Source organism: Psammomys obesus, unplaced genomic scaffold, assembly GCF_907164565.1.
Source record: "Psammomys obesus unplaced genomic scaffold, mPsaObe1.curated_primary_1811, whole genome shotgun sequence".
NCBI lineage: Eukaryota > Metazoa > Chordata > Mammalia > Rodentia > Muridae > Psammomys > Psammomys obesus.
This window is the reverse complement of record NW_026590511.1, coordinates 365462-382080: the sequence shown is the minus strand read 5'-3', so window position 1 is coordinate 382080 and position 16619 is coordinate 365462. Positions and strand designations below refer to the sequence as shown.

The window sequence follows — 16619 nt, the reverse complement described above, 5'->3', positions numbered from 1 at the left end:
CCGGGCGCGGCCGGGTGGGCTCGTGCGCGCGCCGCCTCTGCGCGCTCCCTGCACCCCGCGCGCCCGCGCGCGCCTCCTGCCGGCCGCAGGCTCCCCGCACCGCGCGCAGCTGCACCCCAAAGCATCGCCCAGACCCCGGACCCAGTTATTCTGAGCTCTCCGTGGGAAGAAAGGAGTCCAGATACAGCTCAGGGCCCTAAGTGGGGGCCCGGAGCCGCGGGATAACCGCAGCAGCAATTGCTGAGGGGCTCATCTCCCTCAGGAGGCCCAGCCTGGGCTAAAGGCTGGATATGCTCTATTGAACTCAGGAGTTTAGTTAGCCCCACGGTGCTGTCCAAGTGAGCAAAGGGGCAGCAGGTGAACTCAGACTTTGTTCCCAGGGCACTGCAGAGCCACAGTAAGAAACACACATGGCCTCTCTCCCCCAGAGGATGCACCATGCGACTTCCTGTGTTTCTTACCTGGGCTGCAGCCCCTTGGCCCTAGACAGTTGTACACTGGGCCTTGAGGTGAGTCACAAAACTCCCTTCCGTGAGAGAGTAGTTGTCATGGTGGCTTGGTTTGTTTCTGTGGAGTGTGAGTGCTCCCTTGAGTGTTTGCGCAGGTCCAAGGACCCCTCAGCTGCCTTCCTCAGGAGCCATCCACCTTGCTTTTGTGTGCTTTTGACAGGGTCCCACTATGTAGACTAGGTTGGCCTAAACCTCCCAGAAATGCCTTTGTTTCAGCCAGGCCTGCACCACCACACCTGTCTATCTCCCCTGAGTTTGGATCTGGGCTCACCGCGCAGGAGTGTGTGATTCTGTAGCTGTGTCTCGGCCTTTCTCACCTTGCTGTCTGTCCCTCCTCCTCAGGCTGCTGGAGGGTCAGCAGGGTCATCTCACCTGGACCCTCAGAGGGTCCCATGAACTTTTCAGATTAGGCGAGATAGTGAGCACTGTCAGCGTCGTTGGCCAGATGGTTTGTGTTGCAAGGACTGTCCTTTATCATGAAGACCAAAGGAGCTGGACGACGTATGGGCTAGAAGAGCCATTCGAGAGTGGCTGTGTGTCAATAAACCTTTATCAACACTGATAAACTAGATGCTGTGTGTCAATACAACTTTATTGACAAAGACAGGCTGTATGCTGTTTTTTGCTCAGCCTGCTTTAGGTGCTCAAACTGTCAGCTGGCGTCTTTGTTGTTCCTGGGCCTCTGTCTTTTCAGTCTAAAGAGAATTAGTGATCCAGGCACCATGGTGCATGCCTGCAATTTCAGCACTCTGAGCAGGTGGATCTCTGTGAGTTCGAGACCAGCCTGGTCTACAAAGCCAAGTCCAGGATAGTCAAGGCTACACAGAGAGATCCTGTCTCAAAAGAAAAAAAAAAATGCTCTCTGGCCCTTACGCTCTACTCCCACCTGCACACAGAAGCATGCATACATGCAAAAAAAAATATTAGAAAAGTAAGGAATATGGGAGTTGGGCATGGTGATATGCACCTTCTCTTCCTGTAGTGAGGTAAGGTCACCACAAGTGCCAGGCCAGCCTGGGCTACATAGTAAGACCAAAAAATTATATTTGTTTTTTGAAACAGGTTTTCTCCATGTAGCCCTGGCCGTCCTGCACTCACTTTGTAGCCCAGGCTGCCCTCAAACTCAGCAATCTGCCTGCCTCTGCCTCCCCAGGTGCTGGGATTAAAAGCGTGTGTCACCACTGCATGACTTTTTTATTTATAAATTTATGGAAAGTTTTAAAAATTAAAACCACAACAAAACAAACAGAACCGAAGTGAGCCAATCTGGTGGCGCAAACCTGTCACCCCAGCAATCAGGAAGTGGAGGGGCAAGGTACAAGGTTATCCTTAGTTACGTAGTAAGCTTGAGAGCAGCCTGGGCTACATGAGTCCTTGTCTAAAAAAACAGAGAAAATGGAGGAGCAATGGTGTCAGTGGCGAGGCTGCTGGAGATGAAGCTGATGCAGGTCCAAGCTTTGCACAGCGTTCCTTTCTCTACGTCATTGCTGCCGACATTCCTTCACTCTGCCTCTTTATGCATTAGTAGGTGACTCTGTCTCAAAAACACACACAAAAATCAATCAGTAAATTAATTAATAAGCAAATAAAATATGAAAATAAAAATATAACCCCAATAGTGTATCAGGAGGACTTGGAGATTTGGGAACCTTTCTTTCGCTCCCCAGCCCCAATTCTCACAGGGTCCCTAAATGCCCCAGAATAAAGGCAGGAGGCCTCCTGGGTTTCTCAAGACTGTACAGGATTCTGGAGGGCTACCATGAGCTCGGCAGTTGAGGTGAGCACAAGATGATTGTGTTTCACAACTGTTCACCAAAGCGGAAGGAAATGGAGAAGCAGGGCTCTGAGCCTGCAGCCTGCACCATTCCCTTGGCTGTGTCTGTCTTTCTTCCTTCCTTTCTTTCTTTCTTTCTTTCTTTCTTTCTTTCTTTCTTTCTTTCTTTCTTGACAGTTTCTCTGTGTAGCCCAGGATTTCCTGGAACTCACTCTGTAGTTCAGGCTGGCCTCAAACTCACAGAGACACACATGTCTCTGCCTCCCAAGTTCTGGGGTCTCTCCCTCCACCTCCACCCCTCACATTCTGTCTTCTGGTCACTACTCCCCTCCCTGAGGCTCCCTCCAGGGGCCATGGTACAGAGCTCCATCCTGCATCCTCGAGGTGGTTGGAATGAGCTCCTTGGGACAGAGGTAGTCAAGGCAACAGTGCCCACTCCTGTGGGGTAGCCTTGCTGACCCTGCGCCCTCCCTCCTCCTGGAGCTGCATGCAGACATCACAGTCCTGAGCACCATTGTGTATCCTGAGTTCACCCAGTCTCCTCTGTCTCCTCCTGCTCTTAAGGCCCCAACAGCTGCATCTGCCCAGGGGTAGATTCTACAGGCCAACTGAGCCACCACGCTGCAGCGAGGCCAAAGCTGCAACATTGGGCACCAAATACAGACCAGTGCAAGCCCAGCCAATGTGTGCTCTGGACTCTATCCCATAACCTATGGAGGCTGAAGTCCCCATCCTTCTTGGGGCCATGGTAGCCAACACTTTTGAGACCAGCACTTGGAAGGTGAAGGCAGGAGAATCAGGAGTTCAAGGCTATTCTCAGTCGAATAGCTATTTTAGGGTGCATATTGAATTTGAGACCAGCCTGGGCTACATGAGAACCTGTCGGCACTTTCTCTCCCCAAGGTCCCCACCATTAAAGAAGCCCAAGCCCAGCACATATCCTCCTGGGTGGTCTATAAACTCCAGACCTCAGGGTCACTCTCTGCCATTTCCCCAGTTTATTTTTCAATGAAGTAGGAGCTCAATAAATGTGACAAAGGCAGCCAAGCCCAGAGCACTCCAAAGAACCAGCTTGCCTCACAAACCTGAGGTTCATGGTGGGGAAACTGAGATCAAGGGTCAAGGTGCTTGCCTGGGGCTACCTGGCCAGGGACAGAGAGATAAGCAGAGTTGGTGACTGTCCCTGAGATGGTTTGAGGGGCAGTACATGTGTCTAGCCTGGGAGGGGCCAGATAAACTAGTAGAAAGGTGTTGGGTGAGTTTGAGCTCATAAAATGATCTTGGTTCTAAGCTTCTGGACTTTCATGAGCGGCACTTGGCACTCTTGGGGACAAGAAACAATAGAATCGCCTTCCCTGTTTCCCAGAATCATCTGCTCCACCTCCTGACCACAGACCACAGCCATTCCGACTTTCTGGGCTGGACCGTTGGTGAGGGTGCCTGCTGCACCTGTGGAAATTGCCAGGGAGACGCCATCCTGCTGCAGCCATGGTGCCCAGGACAGGAGGTTGGGACTGCCTGCTGCTGACGGTGGCGGCTGCCCTGACCCAGCTCGTGGGGTCCCCTGGTAAGAACTCCAGACTGCCGTTATAACGCTACCCAAGGTGACCCTTGGTGACTCCAGGCTCCTGATCAGGACCCACACCTAATCTAACTGCCGACCCAGAGGCTGTGGGTTGAGTGGCAGAGCTCAGCAGGGATCTCAGCCCCAGGTACAGATTGTGGAGTGTGGGTTTTCGTGTGTATGTGGGTTTTGCCTGCGTGCCTGCCTGCCTGTGTGGTGCACGCAGTGCCTGATGGGGCCAGAGGGAGATCCTTCAGAACTTACAGAGGGTTGTGAGCAATGATGTAGGTGCTGGGGTTAGGATCTGAGTCCTCTGCAAGACCAGCCAAGGGTTTTAAGTAATGGGCCACTTATCCGAGCACCCTGCTTTCTTTTTTAATTACATTTATTTATTTTGAGAGGACCCAAGTCTGTGACTTGTCACAGCCAGTGGAAAACTTGCAGGAGTCACTTCTGCCCTGCTACCATATAGGTCCCTGCTATTGAACTCAGGTAATCAAGCTTGGTAGCAAGTGCCTTACTGAGCCATCGCTCTGGCTTAGAGGTTCTCTTATTCTTGCTCTGTTCCTTTCTATCATCTATCTGTCTGTCTGTCTGTCTATTCATCAGTCTGTCTTTGCTGTCAACCAGGCTGACCTTAAACTCACAGAAATCCTCCTGCCTCTGCTCCGAGTGCCTCCCTCAACGTTTACCCCTTCCTCTCAGTCCGGTCTCCACCCTGCTCCCCACCAGAGCTGTTCTCCATCGGTCCTGGTCTCTCATAGCCACCTCTACCCCAGGTTGCTTCGGATCCCAGATTGTTGGAGGTCATGAGGTGATTCCACATTCCCGGCCCTACATGGTCTCTGTGAGCTTCGAGGGCCATCACCACTGCGGAGGCTTCCTGCTCAGTGCCCGCTGGGTGGTGTCAGCTGCCCATTGCTTCAGGGACAGGTGACATGCTAGGGCCACTGAGGAACAAACTTAGGGCCAGCAGGAAGCCAGGATGTGACACAGGCAGGACCAACCCCACCCCCCACCCCCGAGCTTCTGGTGATAACAATCAAACATTATAACTATGATCACCGTAAACACAAGCAAAGTATGTTACTGTTAGCACTCGAGTTACTGCTGGGAATGGCAGGACAGACTAAAAATTCCAGTTAGCCAGAAGGCTGAGTCAGGAGGATGGAGAATTGAAGCTCGGCTTTAGTTGCAGAATGGAACCCTGCCGCTACCATAGAAAGATAGAAAGATAGAAAGATAGATAGATAGATAGATAGATAGATAGATAGATAGATAGATAAAGCTGTAGGATTGTAGTTGAACAGTAGAGCCCCTGCCTAGTCAGGGGCTGGAGTTGGCTCAGGGTAGAGCCCCACATAGACTCCCTCAGTGAGGGGCTGGGGCGTGGTCAGGGGTGGAGCCTCTGTCTAGAATCCTACAGTGAGGGGCAGGGGTAGAACACTTGCCTAGCTAGAAGCTTGAAGCTTTTAGTTTCATACGCAATACTACAAAATAATATCATGGAAGTAGGAATTATAACACATAAGGCTGTATTGCGTTCAGTTTAAGTGTAGTGTTAGAGCTGTGAGTTAATATTGCAAGGACTGGAGCTTGCTGTGGTGGAGGAGGGCTGCAGGCCTGGAGATGGTGGAGAGTGGAGGGCCTGGGTAGCTCCTGGCTACAGCGCACTCTTTGTGAGCTTCCTCTTGTTATCTCCATGCAGGGACCCCTCCACCAGCCTGGTGGTGCTCGGGGCCCACGCCCTGCTCAGCCCGGAGCCCACACAACAGGTATTTAGCATTGCAGCTGTTGCCAGGCACCCCAGCTTCCAGCCTGCCACACAGGCCAACGACATCTGTCTGCTACAGGTGAGCTGCAGCGGGGTGGGCGCCGGTCCGGCCCACCTGACTTCTTAGTTTATTCATTTCATTTCCTTGTGGGGCTGGGGATGAACTCTTTCTTTTCTCCGAGACAGGGTCTCACTATGTAGCCCTCACTGGCCTGGAACTTGCTCTATAGACCAGGCTGGCCTCAGAGTCCCAGAGCTCCACTTGCCTTTGCCGGAAGTAAAGCCCTGTGTCCCCACGCCCAGCCTGAATTCTTTTCCTGCTTGCGAGGAAAGGGCTCTGCCATTAGCTCATGCCTGGGGTCCCTGAATTCTGTTTGAAATTGAACCCCTGAATCCTGTCATGTCTCTACTGCCCAGAACCCTCCATGGCTCCCACCTCTTTCAGAACAGAAATCAAGCCACGAGCTCCCGGATACTGTCCCTGAAGGGCAGGTCTTAGAACTGGCCTTATAGGCACCTTCGAAAGCTCTCCACCTACTGTGGGCTTCAGGGTGTGGTGGTTTCTTTGGACAAAAGGGGAGAGAATGAGGGTTTCCACAGCCAGAGGCTGAGGGTGGGTCTCCCTAGAGTCACCTGACCTCCAGTACAGGTGGGGAAACTGAGGCTGGGAAATGGGGAAACTGAGGTGAAGGTACAGCTAGATGTGCCAGTCCTCTCTGTGGGTTCTGATTGGTTTTTTTTTTTCACACCCTCCAGCTGAGTGGCAGGAAAGTTGGTGGAGGCCCCAAGCAGCCACCCTACAGAGCCCCACTGTTAGCGGGGTGCCCAGCAGACTCAAGGTGCCTGTTTGTACTGCAGACTTTGGGGGGTCTCCTGAGGAGGAGCTGAGGTTGAATGGGAAGGTACTCCCAGCTGGGGAATGCTCACAGGGCTTGGAGAGGTGGGCCAGGAGCCTTCACCCCAAGGACAATGGGATTTATGGGGGAGCTTAGACTCGAGGAGGAGCAAGCTGAGAGGTGATCCCTGGTCCCCGATGGAGCTGCCTGGTGGGCAGGAAGCAAAGGGTCTGAAGGTGAGCAGACCCTAACTGCATTGATTCTTGGCACAATCCACACCCTGCTGTCCCTGAAGGGGCACGAAGGTGGGAGAGGGCCATGAGCGGGGTGAGAGAGTGGGTGGTGCTGAATCCAGCATTCTCCTCTCAGCTGAATGGCTCTGCTGTCCTGGGCCCTGCTGTGAGGCCATTGCGATTGCCACGGAGAGGTGCCAGGCCACCCTCAGCAGGCACGCGTTGCCACGTATCCGGCTGGGGCTTCGTGTCTGACTCCGAGGCTCCTCCCCCCGGCCTGATGGAAGCAGATGTGCGAGTACTGGACCTGAGCATCTGCAACAGCTCCTGGCAAGGCCTGCTGAGTCCCGCCATGCTCTGCACCCAGAGCGGGGACCGCCGGTGGCGTGGTTTCTGCTGGGTACGAGTCCACACACAAAGCTTGCTTGCCATATGGGAAAACCGAGGCCCACAAAAGGGGTCAGGGTTGGAAATAGGGTCCCACTAATGTTCGATTAGATGGAGAAACTGAGGCCCAGGGAGGAGAGGGGTGGTTGAGAGCCATAGAGAGTTGCTTTCATTTCTGCAGGCTGTACCCTGGACAGAAATGTCCTGGGGATGTATACTTAAACAAATGAGGCATGTCCATAGGGGGCAGGAAAACAGACACGCTCTGCAGCTCGGGCTCCTAAAATACGATTCTAAATAGCAAAATTATGGCAGTGAGACCAGTCATTGGGGATTTTAGGGTGGATACTGAGGAAACTGAAAAGAGAGGCCAGGAGCTGAGACCTGAGGAAAACATCTTGGCGGGCCACGCCAGGGAGTTGCTGGACAGAGCTACACAAGCTGTGGACTGCTCAAAGACCACAGCGCTGTCTGCTTCCAAGAGACTCCTTTGGGGCACACAGACCCCAAGAGCAATACTTAACGTCAACTCTTTTTCATTCCAGGCAGACTCTGGGGGGCCATTGGTCTGTGGAAGCCGGGCCCACGGCCTTGCCTCTTTCTCAGGCCTCTGGTGTGGTGACCCCAAGACCCCGGATGTCTACACTCAAGTGTCAGCATTTGTGCCCTGGATCTGGGATGTGGTTCGGGGAAGTTCCTCCCCTGGTTCTGCGGAATGATCTGTGAGGGCTGTTTGACTCTCAGCCCCCTGCTGGGACAGAGCTGACCGGCAACCTGTGCCCACTGGCTCATGTCTGGAATAGTCCATGGCTTGGCCCTAGATCCTGAGAACTTGGGCTGCAGGCTCCATGCTGAATGAACAGCTCTACTGAAGGCTGGCACGTGGCTTATGGCTTGATGTGTGCTCCACCTCAGGAGCCCCCTTACCACACACTCACCCTCTCAGCCAAGACCCCCTACAATGCTCCCTCCTGAGGTCAAGTGGTTCCTGGGCACTTGCCCTGTCTCTTTATGGGTCACAGACTAACCCCACTAGCACATAGTCAGGAACTAATACATACAGTGAGGGGAAAAGTGTATCTCTGTTCCTGGAACTGCGGCTTAGCCTGCCCTCCTAGCTTGAAGTTGTCTCAGCACATTGATCATGGTTTCAACCACCATTCCTCCTGGTTTCAGTTCAAACCTTGACTGCTGCGCTCTGGACAAGCTGCCGTCCTAGTGCCATCTTGCTCCTGTACCTCCAGGAGCCCAGAAGGGCCCACTTCCTCTCCCTCCGCTCCATTTGCCTTTATGCTTTCCAGGGACCCATGAACATGTCCCGTATCTGTCCCCAGGCTCAGAGGGAGGAAACGGCTGGAGGCTGGTCACCCATGGTGGGTTTCATCATCTTTTATTTCCTTGGTGAGACAGGGCCCCAGGGTGGGAGAGGCTGCCTTAGCTCCCTGCTGAGGGTACTTTTGGAGACATTACAAGAAAGGCACGACTGAGGACTGGAGGGTGATAGGGAAACCCTGCAAACTCCTCCACCCCAGACTGGGGGCTGTGAACCCTCCCATGGTCTTTTGCTTGTGGCCTAACATTTTGTCTTTCTTTTTAAGTTTTTTGTTTGCTTGCTTGCTTTTCAGACAGGGTTTCTCTGTGTAGCCTTGGCTGTCCTGGACTCGCTTTGTAGATCGGGCTGGCCTCAGACTCACAGAGATCTACCTGCCTCTGTCTCCTGAGTACTGGGACCATACATGTGTGACACTGTGCCTGGCTCCTTTTTAGGTTTTTTTTGTTTGTTTGTTTGTTTGTTTTGAGAGATAAGGTCTCTTATAACCCAGGCTGGCCGTGAACTCACTGTATGGCCAAGAATGAACTTGAACTCCTCATCCCCTTGCCTAGTCTTCCTGTGCTGGATGGCAGGCTGGTGTCAATCCGTCTATTTTATGTGGGTGCTAGGGAACCCCTCCCCCTGTTGGCCTACAGCTCCCCTTCCTTTGGTCTCCTGGAAGGCACATGTGGTTAACTTTGAGTGGCTGCTGTCAGAGTGAAGGGTGAGCAGTTTTAAGGTCAGGCCCCAAACAGCACCTGACTGGTGTCACAACGCATGGCTAGGCTTGGTGATGGCTGGGGGTGGCTGGAAACTAGGTAAAAGCTGGTGTGGGTGTCCAGGGAACAGGGCAGGAGGCACTAGGGTGACTCTGGGATGCTCTGGGCACAGCCAGGACACCGCGTTTCCACCAGGTCCCACTCTAAATGCAGTGAACGGGGAGGAACCCAGCGCCTCTCTGGGCTGATGCTGCCCGCCCCTGGAATGAGGCCAGGAGGCCCTGTTCGAACAGTAGTCGAGGCGGGCACACTACCATCGGCTGTGCCCTGAGACTGCTCCAGCCTGGAAAGCAGAGGGAGAGGTCAGAGCAGAAGGCTTCCACCATGCTGCTCTCCCTGGGCAGCAGGTGTCTGGGGTCCTGGGATCCCAGTTCCTGGTGATGGCACATACCAACTCTTCCAAAATCTTCCTTCAGTCCTTGTGATATGTGCTCAGGATCCTAGGGGACCCCCAGGTGGTTCCAGGCCAGGTTTGGGGAATGTCCACGTGACATAAATTAGAATCTTTTCTGTGACAATAAATAGAATTGGGACGGGCTCAAATACCGGGCCCGGCGGCTGCAGCTCACACGAAGTTCTCTTCCTCCTCTGGTGGTACTTTGGGGGCACCTACAGGAAGGAGGGACAGGTGAGAGTGAGCGTGGGTGGCACACCGCCCCTTGCTGGCCCACATGCCGAAAGCCACCCTCTCCTTACCTGTGCAGACACCTGGGTGGCGAACTCCAATGGAGCGGCCCAGGAAGCAGGTGGCCTGGCGCAGGTGACAGGAGGAGATGTAGGTAACGTTGTTGTTGCCACAGAGCTCCTGGCCCGGGTTGGAAGGCACCGGGCAGGGCGCAGCGCGACACACCACGCAGTGCGCGCTGCCGGTCTGATCCACGAGGCACGATTGGGGGCTCGGGCACACTACATGAGCGCAGGACTCTGTAGGCCCGAGAAAGGGCAGGTCAGCTGCCTGCGGCTCCTCCCTGTGAGTCCAGCTACCCTCAGACAAGGGCTCCACCTGAAAGCCCCGCTCCCGGGGTATTAAACGCACCACCACTCTTGGAGCCCCGGCCTAGGACACTAGCCCCAACCTGCTGTCAAGACGCATCCCCCCAGAACGAAAACGCAGACGCAAACCCAACTCATCTCTGTCAAGCTCTCCAGCTGTCCCTGTCAAGCCCCACCCTTCGGAGGCAAGCCCCGCCCCCAGGACAACAGCCCCACCCAGCTGTCAAACCGAGCCCCACTCTACCAAACGCCACCTAGCAGGTTGCCTGCATGGCTACACCAGCATTTCTTCCTTCCCGGTCCCTCACAGGCCTCCTCCTGCGCCGCGCGGCCTCTAGCGCTCGCGTCAGCACTTGTAAGGGCACGCTGGCCCTCAGGGATTCGAAACGCTACGTGCTGCCTGCCACTCACAGCCCTGCCCCTGGACACGCCCGAGAGCTGTCGGCCGTCTGGGGGCTCAATCTCTGAAGCCTGCCGACTCTGGCACCTACCTGACCTGACCTGCAGTTTTGCATAGCCCTGCCCCTCCCTGAGGCTGGGTGCAGGACTTAGGCAGCAACTGGACAGAGACCTCTTACCAACGTTTGGCCTGGACTTGTGCGGGCCCCGCCCCCACCAAGGTCCTTCCCCCACCCCCAGGCCTAAGTCCCGCCCCCTCCGGGCCCTGCCCTAGCCGGAGCACATCTCTCTTCCCACTCAAGGCACCGCCCCTGCTTGACCGTACCTCCGGTAGGTCCCACCCTTCAGTTGTCAGGCCTGCCCTCTCTAGGCTGCACCCCTCCATCTGTCTCCCCCAGTCCTGAGGGTGCCTCCCCCGCCCTCGGTTCCCAGCCCCGCCCCTCAGGTCCTGTCTGCATCTTCCATGGCCCCGCCCCCTCGGACCCGCCCCTCCACGGCCACGGCTCGTACTTTGGCAGCGGCCACGGTACATGACGCGCAGGTCCGGGTGTCCGCGGCAGCGTGCGGCGCGCAGCTCGCACTCGTCCCGGTAGGTGGCGCCATCAGAGCCGCAGACCTGGAAGCCCACGAGAAGGCCCGCGCAATCGGGTGCGCACTCGCAGTGTGGACGGCCCCCCAGCATGCGACACGCCTTGCCGGGGCCGCACTCCACTCCGTCACAGGAATCTGAGGACACAGGACACGGGCAAGTGGGGTTCCCATGTGTCACTAGGGTCCAGGCGCACCGTGATGCACGATTAATGGGTGCACGTGTATTGACAGTTTCCACTAGGACCTCCCCAAAAAGGCATGGGGGAGGGATTCCGCCCGCACATCTTCCTGTCTCAGGTGAGGAAACTGAGGCTCGACTTGACGAAGTCTTGTGTTGGAATTTCCACCTAGCCCCACACTCTTCATTTGTTATTTTGAGACAGGGTCTCAAGTAGCCAAGGCTAGCCTCAGACTTGCTTATTGTCCAGCTGGCCCTAAACTGCTGCTCATCCTGCCTCTCCTTCCCCAAGGTTGGGAATGTGGATCTGCACCACCACTCTGGCTATGTGTCCCTTTATTATCTCGTGCAGCCACCATTTTACAGACGGGGAAACTGAGGTTGTTTACAGCTGTGAGTTCCAGGGGTCCCAAAACATCCTAGCTTGAGCACTTCATGCTAGACTCAGCATGGACAGCCTTCTCCCAGCTCAGCGGCTCCTGGGTGTGGAGAGCGGGTCCTGAACTCTCGGGCTGGGGCCTGGGGAGACTCGCATTACAGGGTTACACCTGGGCGCCCCTACAGGGCCCACCTACTATACTTCTGGAACTGGCCCTCCGGCCAGCTTCAGGAAATCAACGAAAAGGGAAGGGGGCAAATTCCTGTCCCCAGTTCCCAGGGCCAGAGGAGGCTGGTGAGGGCAGTCAGGCCCTCATGCTCAGGTCATGGGTGAGATCTGGAGGAGGGGCATTAGGAGGCTAACCCTGTCCCAAAGGCTGATGAGGGAGGGTTTGTGGCCCTGTCTGGCCTCCTCCTGGAAAAGCTGCCTGATGGCACCCCACACTCCTAGAGACTCGCCCCAGACCCAGCGCACTCTTCCCTATGGGTTCCACCTAGCAGACTCCTAATCATCTCCCAATACCCTAGATCTAATGCCCATTCCTCCAGATCCCTCCCACCCCCACTGCTTTCTCTGGGTGCTTGCTGGCTTGGCCCTGACCACAGAGAGGCCAGGGTGCCCTCCACGAACGCTTCCCCCAAGGCAGAGGGTGGCTGCACTGTTCCTCATTCTGTTCTCAGTCGGGACGGGGGTGGCATTGCTCTGAGGAAAGCTCAGATACCCAGGTATCCTAAGTGTGTAAGGCTGGGGGTAGTCAAGGCTCCATGTGGGGACGGTGGACTGGGTGCCAGGATTTAAGGTTAAGTTCCTCTCCACCAGGGAGGCAGGATGCAGGCTAGGGGGTCCTCTCCCCAGTGTCCCGCCCACCGTCAGGAGCCCCCACGCCTCACCTTTGCATGGGAGGCACTGGACGAGGCCCAGGAACCCCAGCAGGCTGATTTTATTGCCCGGGTGGGTGAAGTTGGACCAGGCTGTGTTGATGTTGCCTGAAGCGCAGCACTCCTCCCGGCTGACATCCGTCTTCAACAGCAGGCTGCAGGTGGCCTCCAGGCCCTGCTGGAGCCAGCACACGCCACCTGAGTGGAAGAGGAAGAGGGTGGCTTTACACCCCAATCTCCACCTAAGAAGTACCCTGTACATGTGCCCTGTGTAGCAAACTCCTGACCAACCCCAACAGCCCAGACCTAATGTCCCCTCCAATTCAGAGATGTCCATAGCCATCATGGATGCCCTGTGCCCTGTACTCGGTAGAAGAGACAGAAAGCCACAGTTATGGCCCTGGCTCTGCTCTGTGTGGAACCCTCCTCCTTTGAGCCGCACCCCAGTGCTCCACCACTAGTTCCCGCAGGCCTCCAGGCCTGAGAACTGGCACCCTGCCCAGCCCCTTCAAATGCCAGGCACTCGGCATGTGAGGGTCTGTGGGCCTGCACTGGCTTCCCGCCTCTGCCCTCTGTCTAGACAGTGCCCAGGGCAGCCGAGCCCCCGGCCTGCAGCCCCCCCTCGCCTGACCCGCCTCTTACTCACTCCAACTGGGGAACATTCCCTCTGCGTGAGCTCACTCCCCTGGGATGGGGACAGGGGACGCGGCCCTAGGGGAGGGGGCTCGGCTCCCTTGGAGGCCAGCAGCCCTGCGGGGCGGGGGTAGGGGTAGAACACAGAATCCTGGGCTTTCTTCACCCTTAAATGGGGACAGCCGCATCCCCCGTATCAGAATTCATCCCTCCTCTGGAGGCACTGCTGAAAGCGTTCCACGAACTGGGACCCAGCACCTCAGCAAACACTTTACAAAACGGGAAACTGAGGCTAGAGCTCTCCCAGCCAGATGCAGGTACACCATTCCAACTGAGACATTCCATCTAGGGAATCCTGAAGCCCTCCGCCCAAATGACAGTAGCAGGTCCAGCCACCCAGAGATGTCTCCCTAGGGCCTAAGGAGCTACCCACAGTGCCACACGTGACCCCGAGCCTCAGTTTACCCATCCTAAAAACGGGAATGGAAAAAGTACCCACAAGTTTTGGCTGTTCTTTGGACGCACAGGAAAGCAGGTAAACAACCAGTAAATGTCAGCCCTCTCTTAAGGCTGGAGGCGTGGAGCCCCGCAGTCGCCCACCCAGCCAGGGCGCACCCCAGAAAACCCCCTGCCGCATTCCGCAGGCCACGTGGGTGGCCCGCTCGCCCGCCCCTTCCGCCCAGCCCCACTCACCGGGCGCAGAATCCCCCGAGCCTATCACGGCGCCCACGGATCCCACCGCCCAGACCAGGGTTCCCCAAAGCAGCGGCCACAGTGCCCCAGGACGCATGGCGAGTGTGGGGCAGCAGCGGGGACTCCGCGAGTGCAGGCGCCTCGGCCTATAAAAGCCAGGGCGGGCGGGGCCGGCGGCGGGTGGGGCGGGGCGCGGCGGGACGGACGTGTCCCCGAGGCGCAGGGCCCGGGCCTGCGCGGGGGTGGCCACCGGGGGCAGGCCCCGTCCCATCTGGGAACCAGACAGTTGTCTAGGAAGAACAGTCCACAGATGGGCCGGGTCACAGAACTGTGCCCGGGAGGGCGCTCTGGGGGGTGGATACCTCCAAGTAGTCCCTGTTCCTTCGGGGATCTCTGGGGCGCAGGTGAGAGGACACACCTGGAGTGTCCGGAAGCCTGGGCTGAGCATGACGTCAGGGTTGCCATCTGCTCTCTTCAGCCTCCAGCCTGACCTTCACCCTGACACTACCCACGGTTGCCCAGAGCTGCTCCAAGCTATTTAAAGGCTCATCATACCTATCACTGTGGCAGTTGGGAGGCTGAAGCAGGAGGATTGTTGGGAGGCTGAGGCCAGCTGTGGGTCAAACTGAAGCTGAGGTCTAGAGCTAGCTCAGTGAGTGCAGTGCTCACCCAGCGTGCACAGGGCCCTGGAGTCTGTGGCACCATCAGGCACACTTGTCATTCCAGCGCTCAGGAGGTGAATGAAGGCTGGAGGATCAAGGTCCTTCTCAGTTACATAGGGAATTCCAAGCTAGCTACTTGAGACCCTTACTCAAAAAGGATAACCAAGCCAAACCAAACCCAGGGTTTAGAAGATAGCTCAGGAGTTAAGAATGACTGCTGCATACACAGGACCTGAGTTCAAATCTCCAGCACCCGTGTAAAAATGGATAGTGTGGGGCAGGAGGGCCTGTAATCCCTGAACTGAGGGGGTGGAGACAGGAGGATTGCTGGGGCTTGTTGGCCAGCCTAGCTCCAATTTCACTGAGGGACTCTTGTCTCAAAAGGATTAAGGCCAAGAGTGCCGGACAGTGACACCGGATGTCCACTGGCCTCTGTGGGCACACGTGTGCACACGTGCCCTCGCACACGTGCCCTCGCACACGTGCCCTCGCACACCCAAGAAAAAACGTCATCAGGCAGGAGGCACACTCCAGAATCTCAGCACACAGGAGGGCTTCGGGGGCAAGATCAGGTCAGCCTGTCTACATAGGGAGTTCCAGGCCAGAGTCTGTCTCAGAAACAGTCAGGGTGGCTGAGCAGCTTGGCTTGGTGAGCTACACCTAGATCCTGGCACTCGGGAGGCAGGGGCAGGCAGATCTCTATGAGTTCAAGGCCAGCCTGGTCTACAAAGTAAGTTCCGGGACAGCAAGAGCTACATGGTGAGACCCTGCCTCAAGTAACCAGTACAACAAAATCTGGCTCAGAAGGGAGAGGTGGTTGGGAGACATTTTCTGCCCTCTGTCCCAGCCATAACAGCCAGCTTTTGGCACAGATAAACCTTAGGAGCCGTAGGACTGGCATGGCTGAGACAGCGCATTCCACAGTGAGGGCAACACTGGCAATGGGTCTGGGGACTTCACTCTTAGACCCAGAACCTCCCACCTGGGGGTCTCCAAAGCAGGTAGGTCATCGTTTCTAGAAACATCCTTGGGTCCTATGTAGTCCCTTGTGGACTGGAGAGAATTAGTGGACAAGCCATGTGTTGGGGAATGCCAATGACCAAGGCTCATCTACTTCTGTCCTCACCCAGCTCATGGTTTAGACAAAATACATAAATAAGGGGCTGGAGAGGTGACTCAGCAGTTAAGGGCTCATCCAGAGAACTGGGGTTCAGTTTCCAGCACCCACATAACTGTCTAGAACTCCAGTTGCAGAGGATCTGTCGGCCTCTTTTGGCTTCCTCAGGTTACTGCACAGACGTGCTGGGGAAACAACCACACATATAACATATTTTAAAAATATACATGTAGACCTATTTATAACTGGAAAAATATGGGAGGTGATGCAGTAGGGAGCACTGGATTTCCTGAGACCACCCTCCCTAGCCCTTATATCCACTCCAGACCCCTTCTGCTGACATCTTCCCCCCCAATTCTTGGCGTCACACAGTCAAGTCCCAGCAGATCCATCGACTGCAGAAATCACAGTTATCCAGTGCCAGTGAAGGAGGATGACCTGACCCTGATCCCTGGCTGTCGCCCAAGGATGCTCCTAGGTTGGAGGAGGGCACAGGACCCTGTGTTCTCACCAAGAGCCTGCAGGAGGGAGTGGAGGGGGTGGACAGCACTGACCTTGGCCGAGGCCTGACCCCTCATGCTGTACTGCTGTGGCCTGGGCCTGGTGAATCAAAAGGCCATTGTGTTGTTGGCATGGGTTCAAGTCCCCTCTCTGTCCTGCTCCCACGGGCTGGGAACCCATGAGTTCCTCAGGGACACCCTTGGCACCTGTCCCCAACTCAGCCTTCTCTCTCCCGCTGCCCACTTCCTACCGCACAGCCCTGAGAGTCAGGAGTTATGGGCTCACACCCCTGATATCCGCTCAACTTCCCGGGCTTCCCTCTTCCCCAGACCCAGGAGCTCAGAGGAAATGACAGGCCATTAGCCCTGACAGCTACAAGTGCCTGGAGCATGAGGCCATGCTTGAGGCTGACAGAGAGGTCAGATCT

At 56.0% G+C, this 16619-nt stretch overlaps 2 protein-coding genes across 2 annotated transcripts; one reads left to right on the top strand and one right to left on the bottom strand.

Moving 5' to 3' along the window:
* Positions 1–3771: 3771 nt before the first annotated feature.
* On the top strand, positions 3772–7834 carry Prss57 (serine protease 57). The gene is made up of 5 exons (XM_055607750.1): positions 3772–3850; positions 4627–4780; positions 5556–5700; positions 6827–7090; positions 7623–7834. The coding sequence occupies exons 1-5, from the start codon at positions 3772–3774 to the stop codon at positions 7794–7796; spliced, it is 816 nt and encodes a 271-aa protein (XP_055463725.1). The 3' UTR covers positions 7797–7834.
* A 790-nt stretch (positions 7835–8624) lies between these two features.
* Fstl3 (follistatin like 3) lies at positions 8625–14065 on the bottom strand. Its single transcript, XM_055607751.1, has 5 exons — positions 13913–14065; positions 12599–12784; positions 11071–11286; positions 9865–10092; positions 8625–9777 (listed from the first exon to the last, which is right to left on the bottom strand). Exons 1-5 carry the CDS (start codon positions 14007–14009, stop codon positions 9734–9736), a joined length of 771 nt encoding a protein of 256 aa, XP_055463726.1. The 5' UTR covers positions 14010–14065; the 3' UTR covers positions 8625–9733.
* Positions 14066–16619: the final 2554 nt, after the last annotated feature.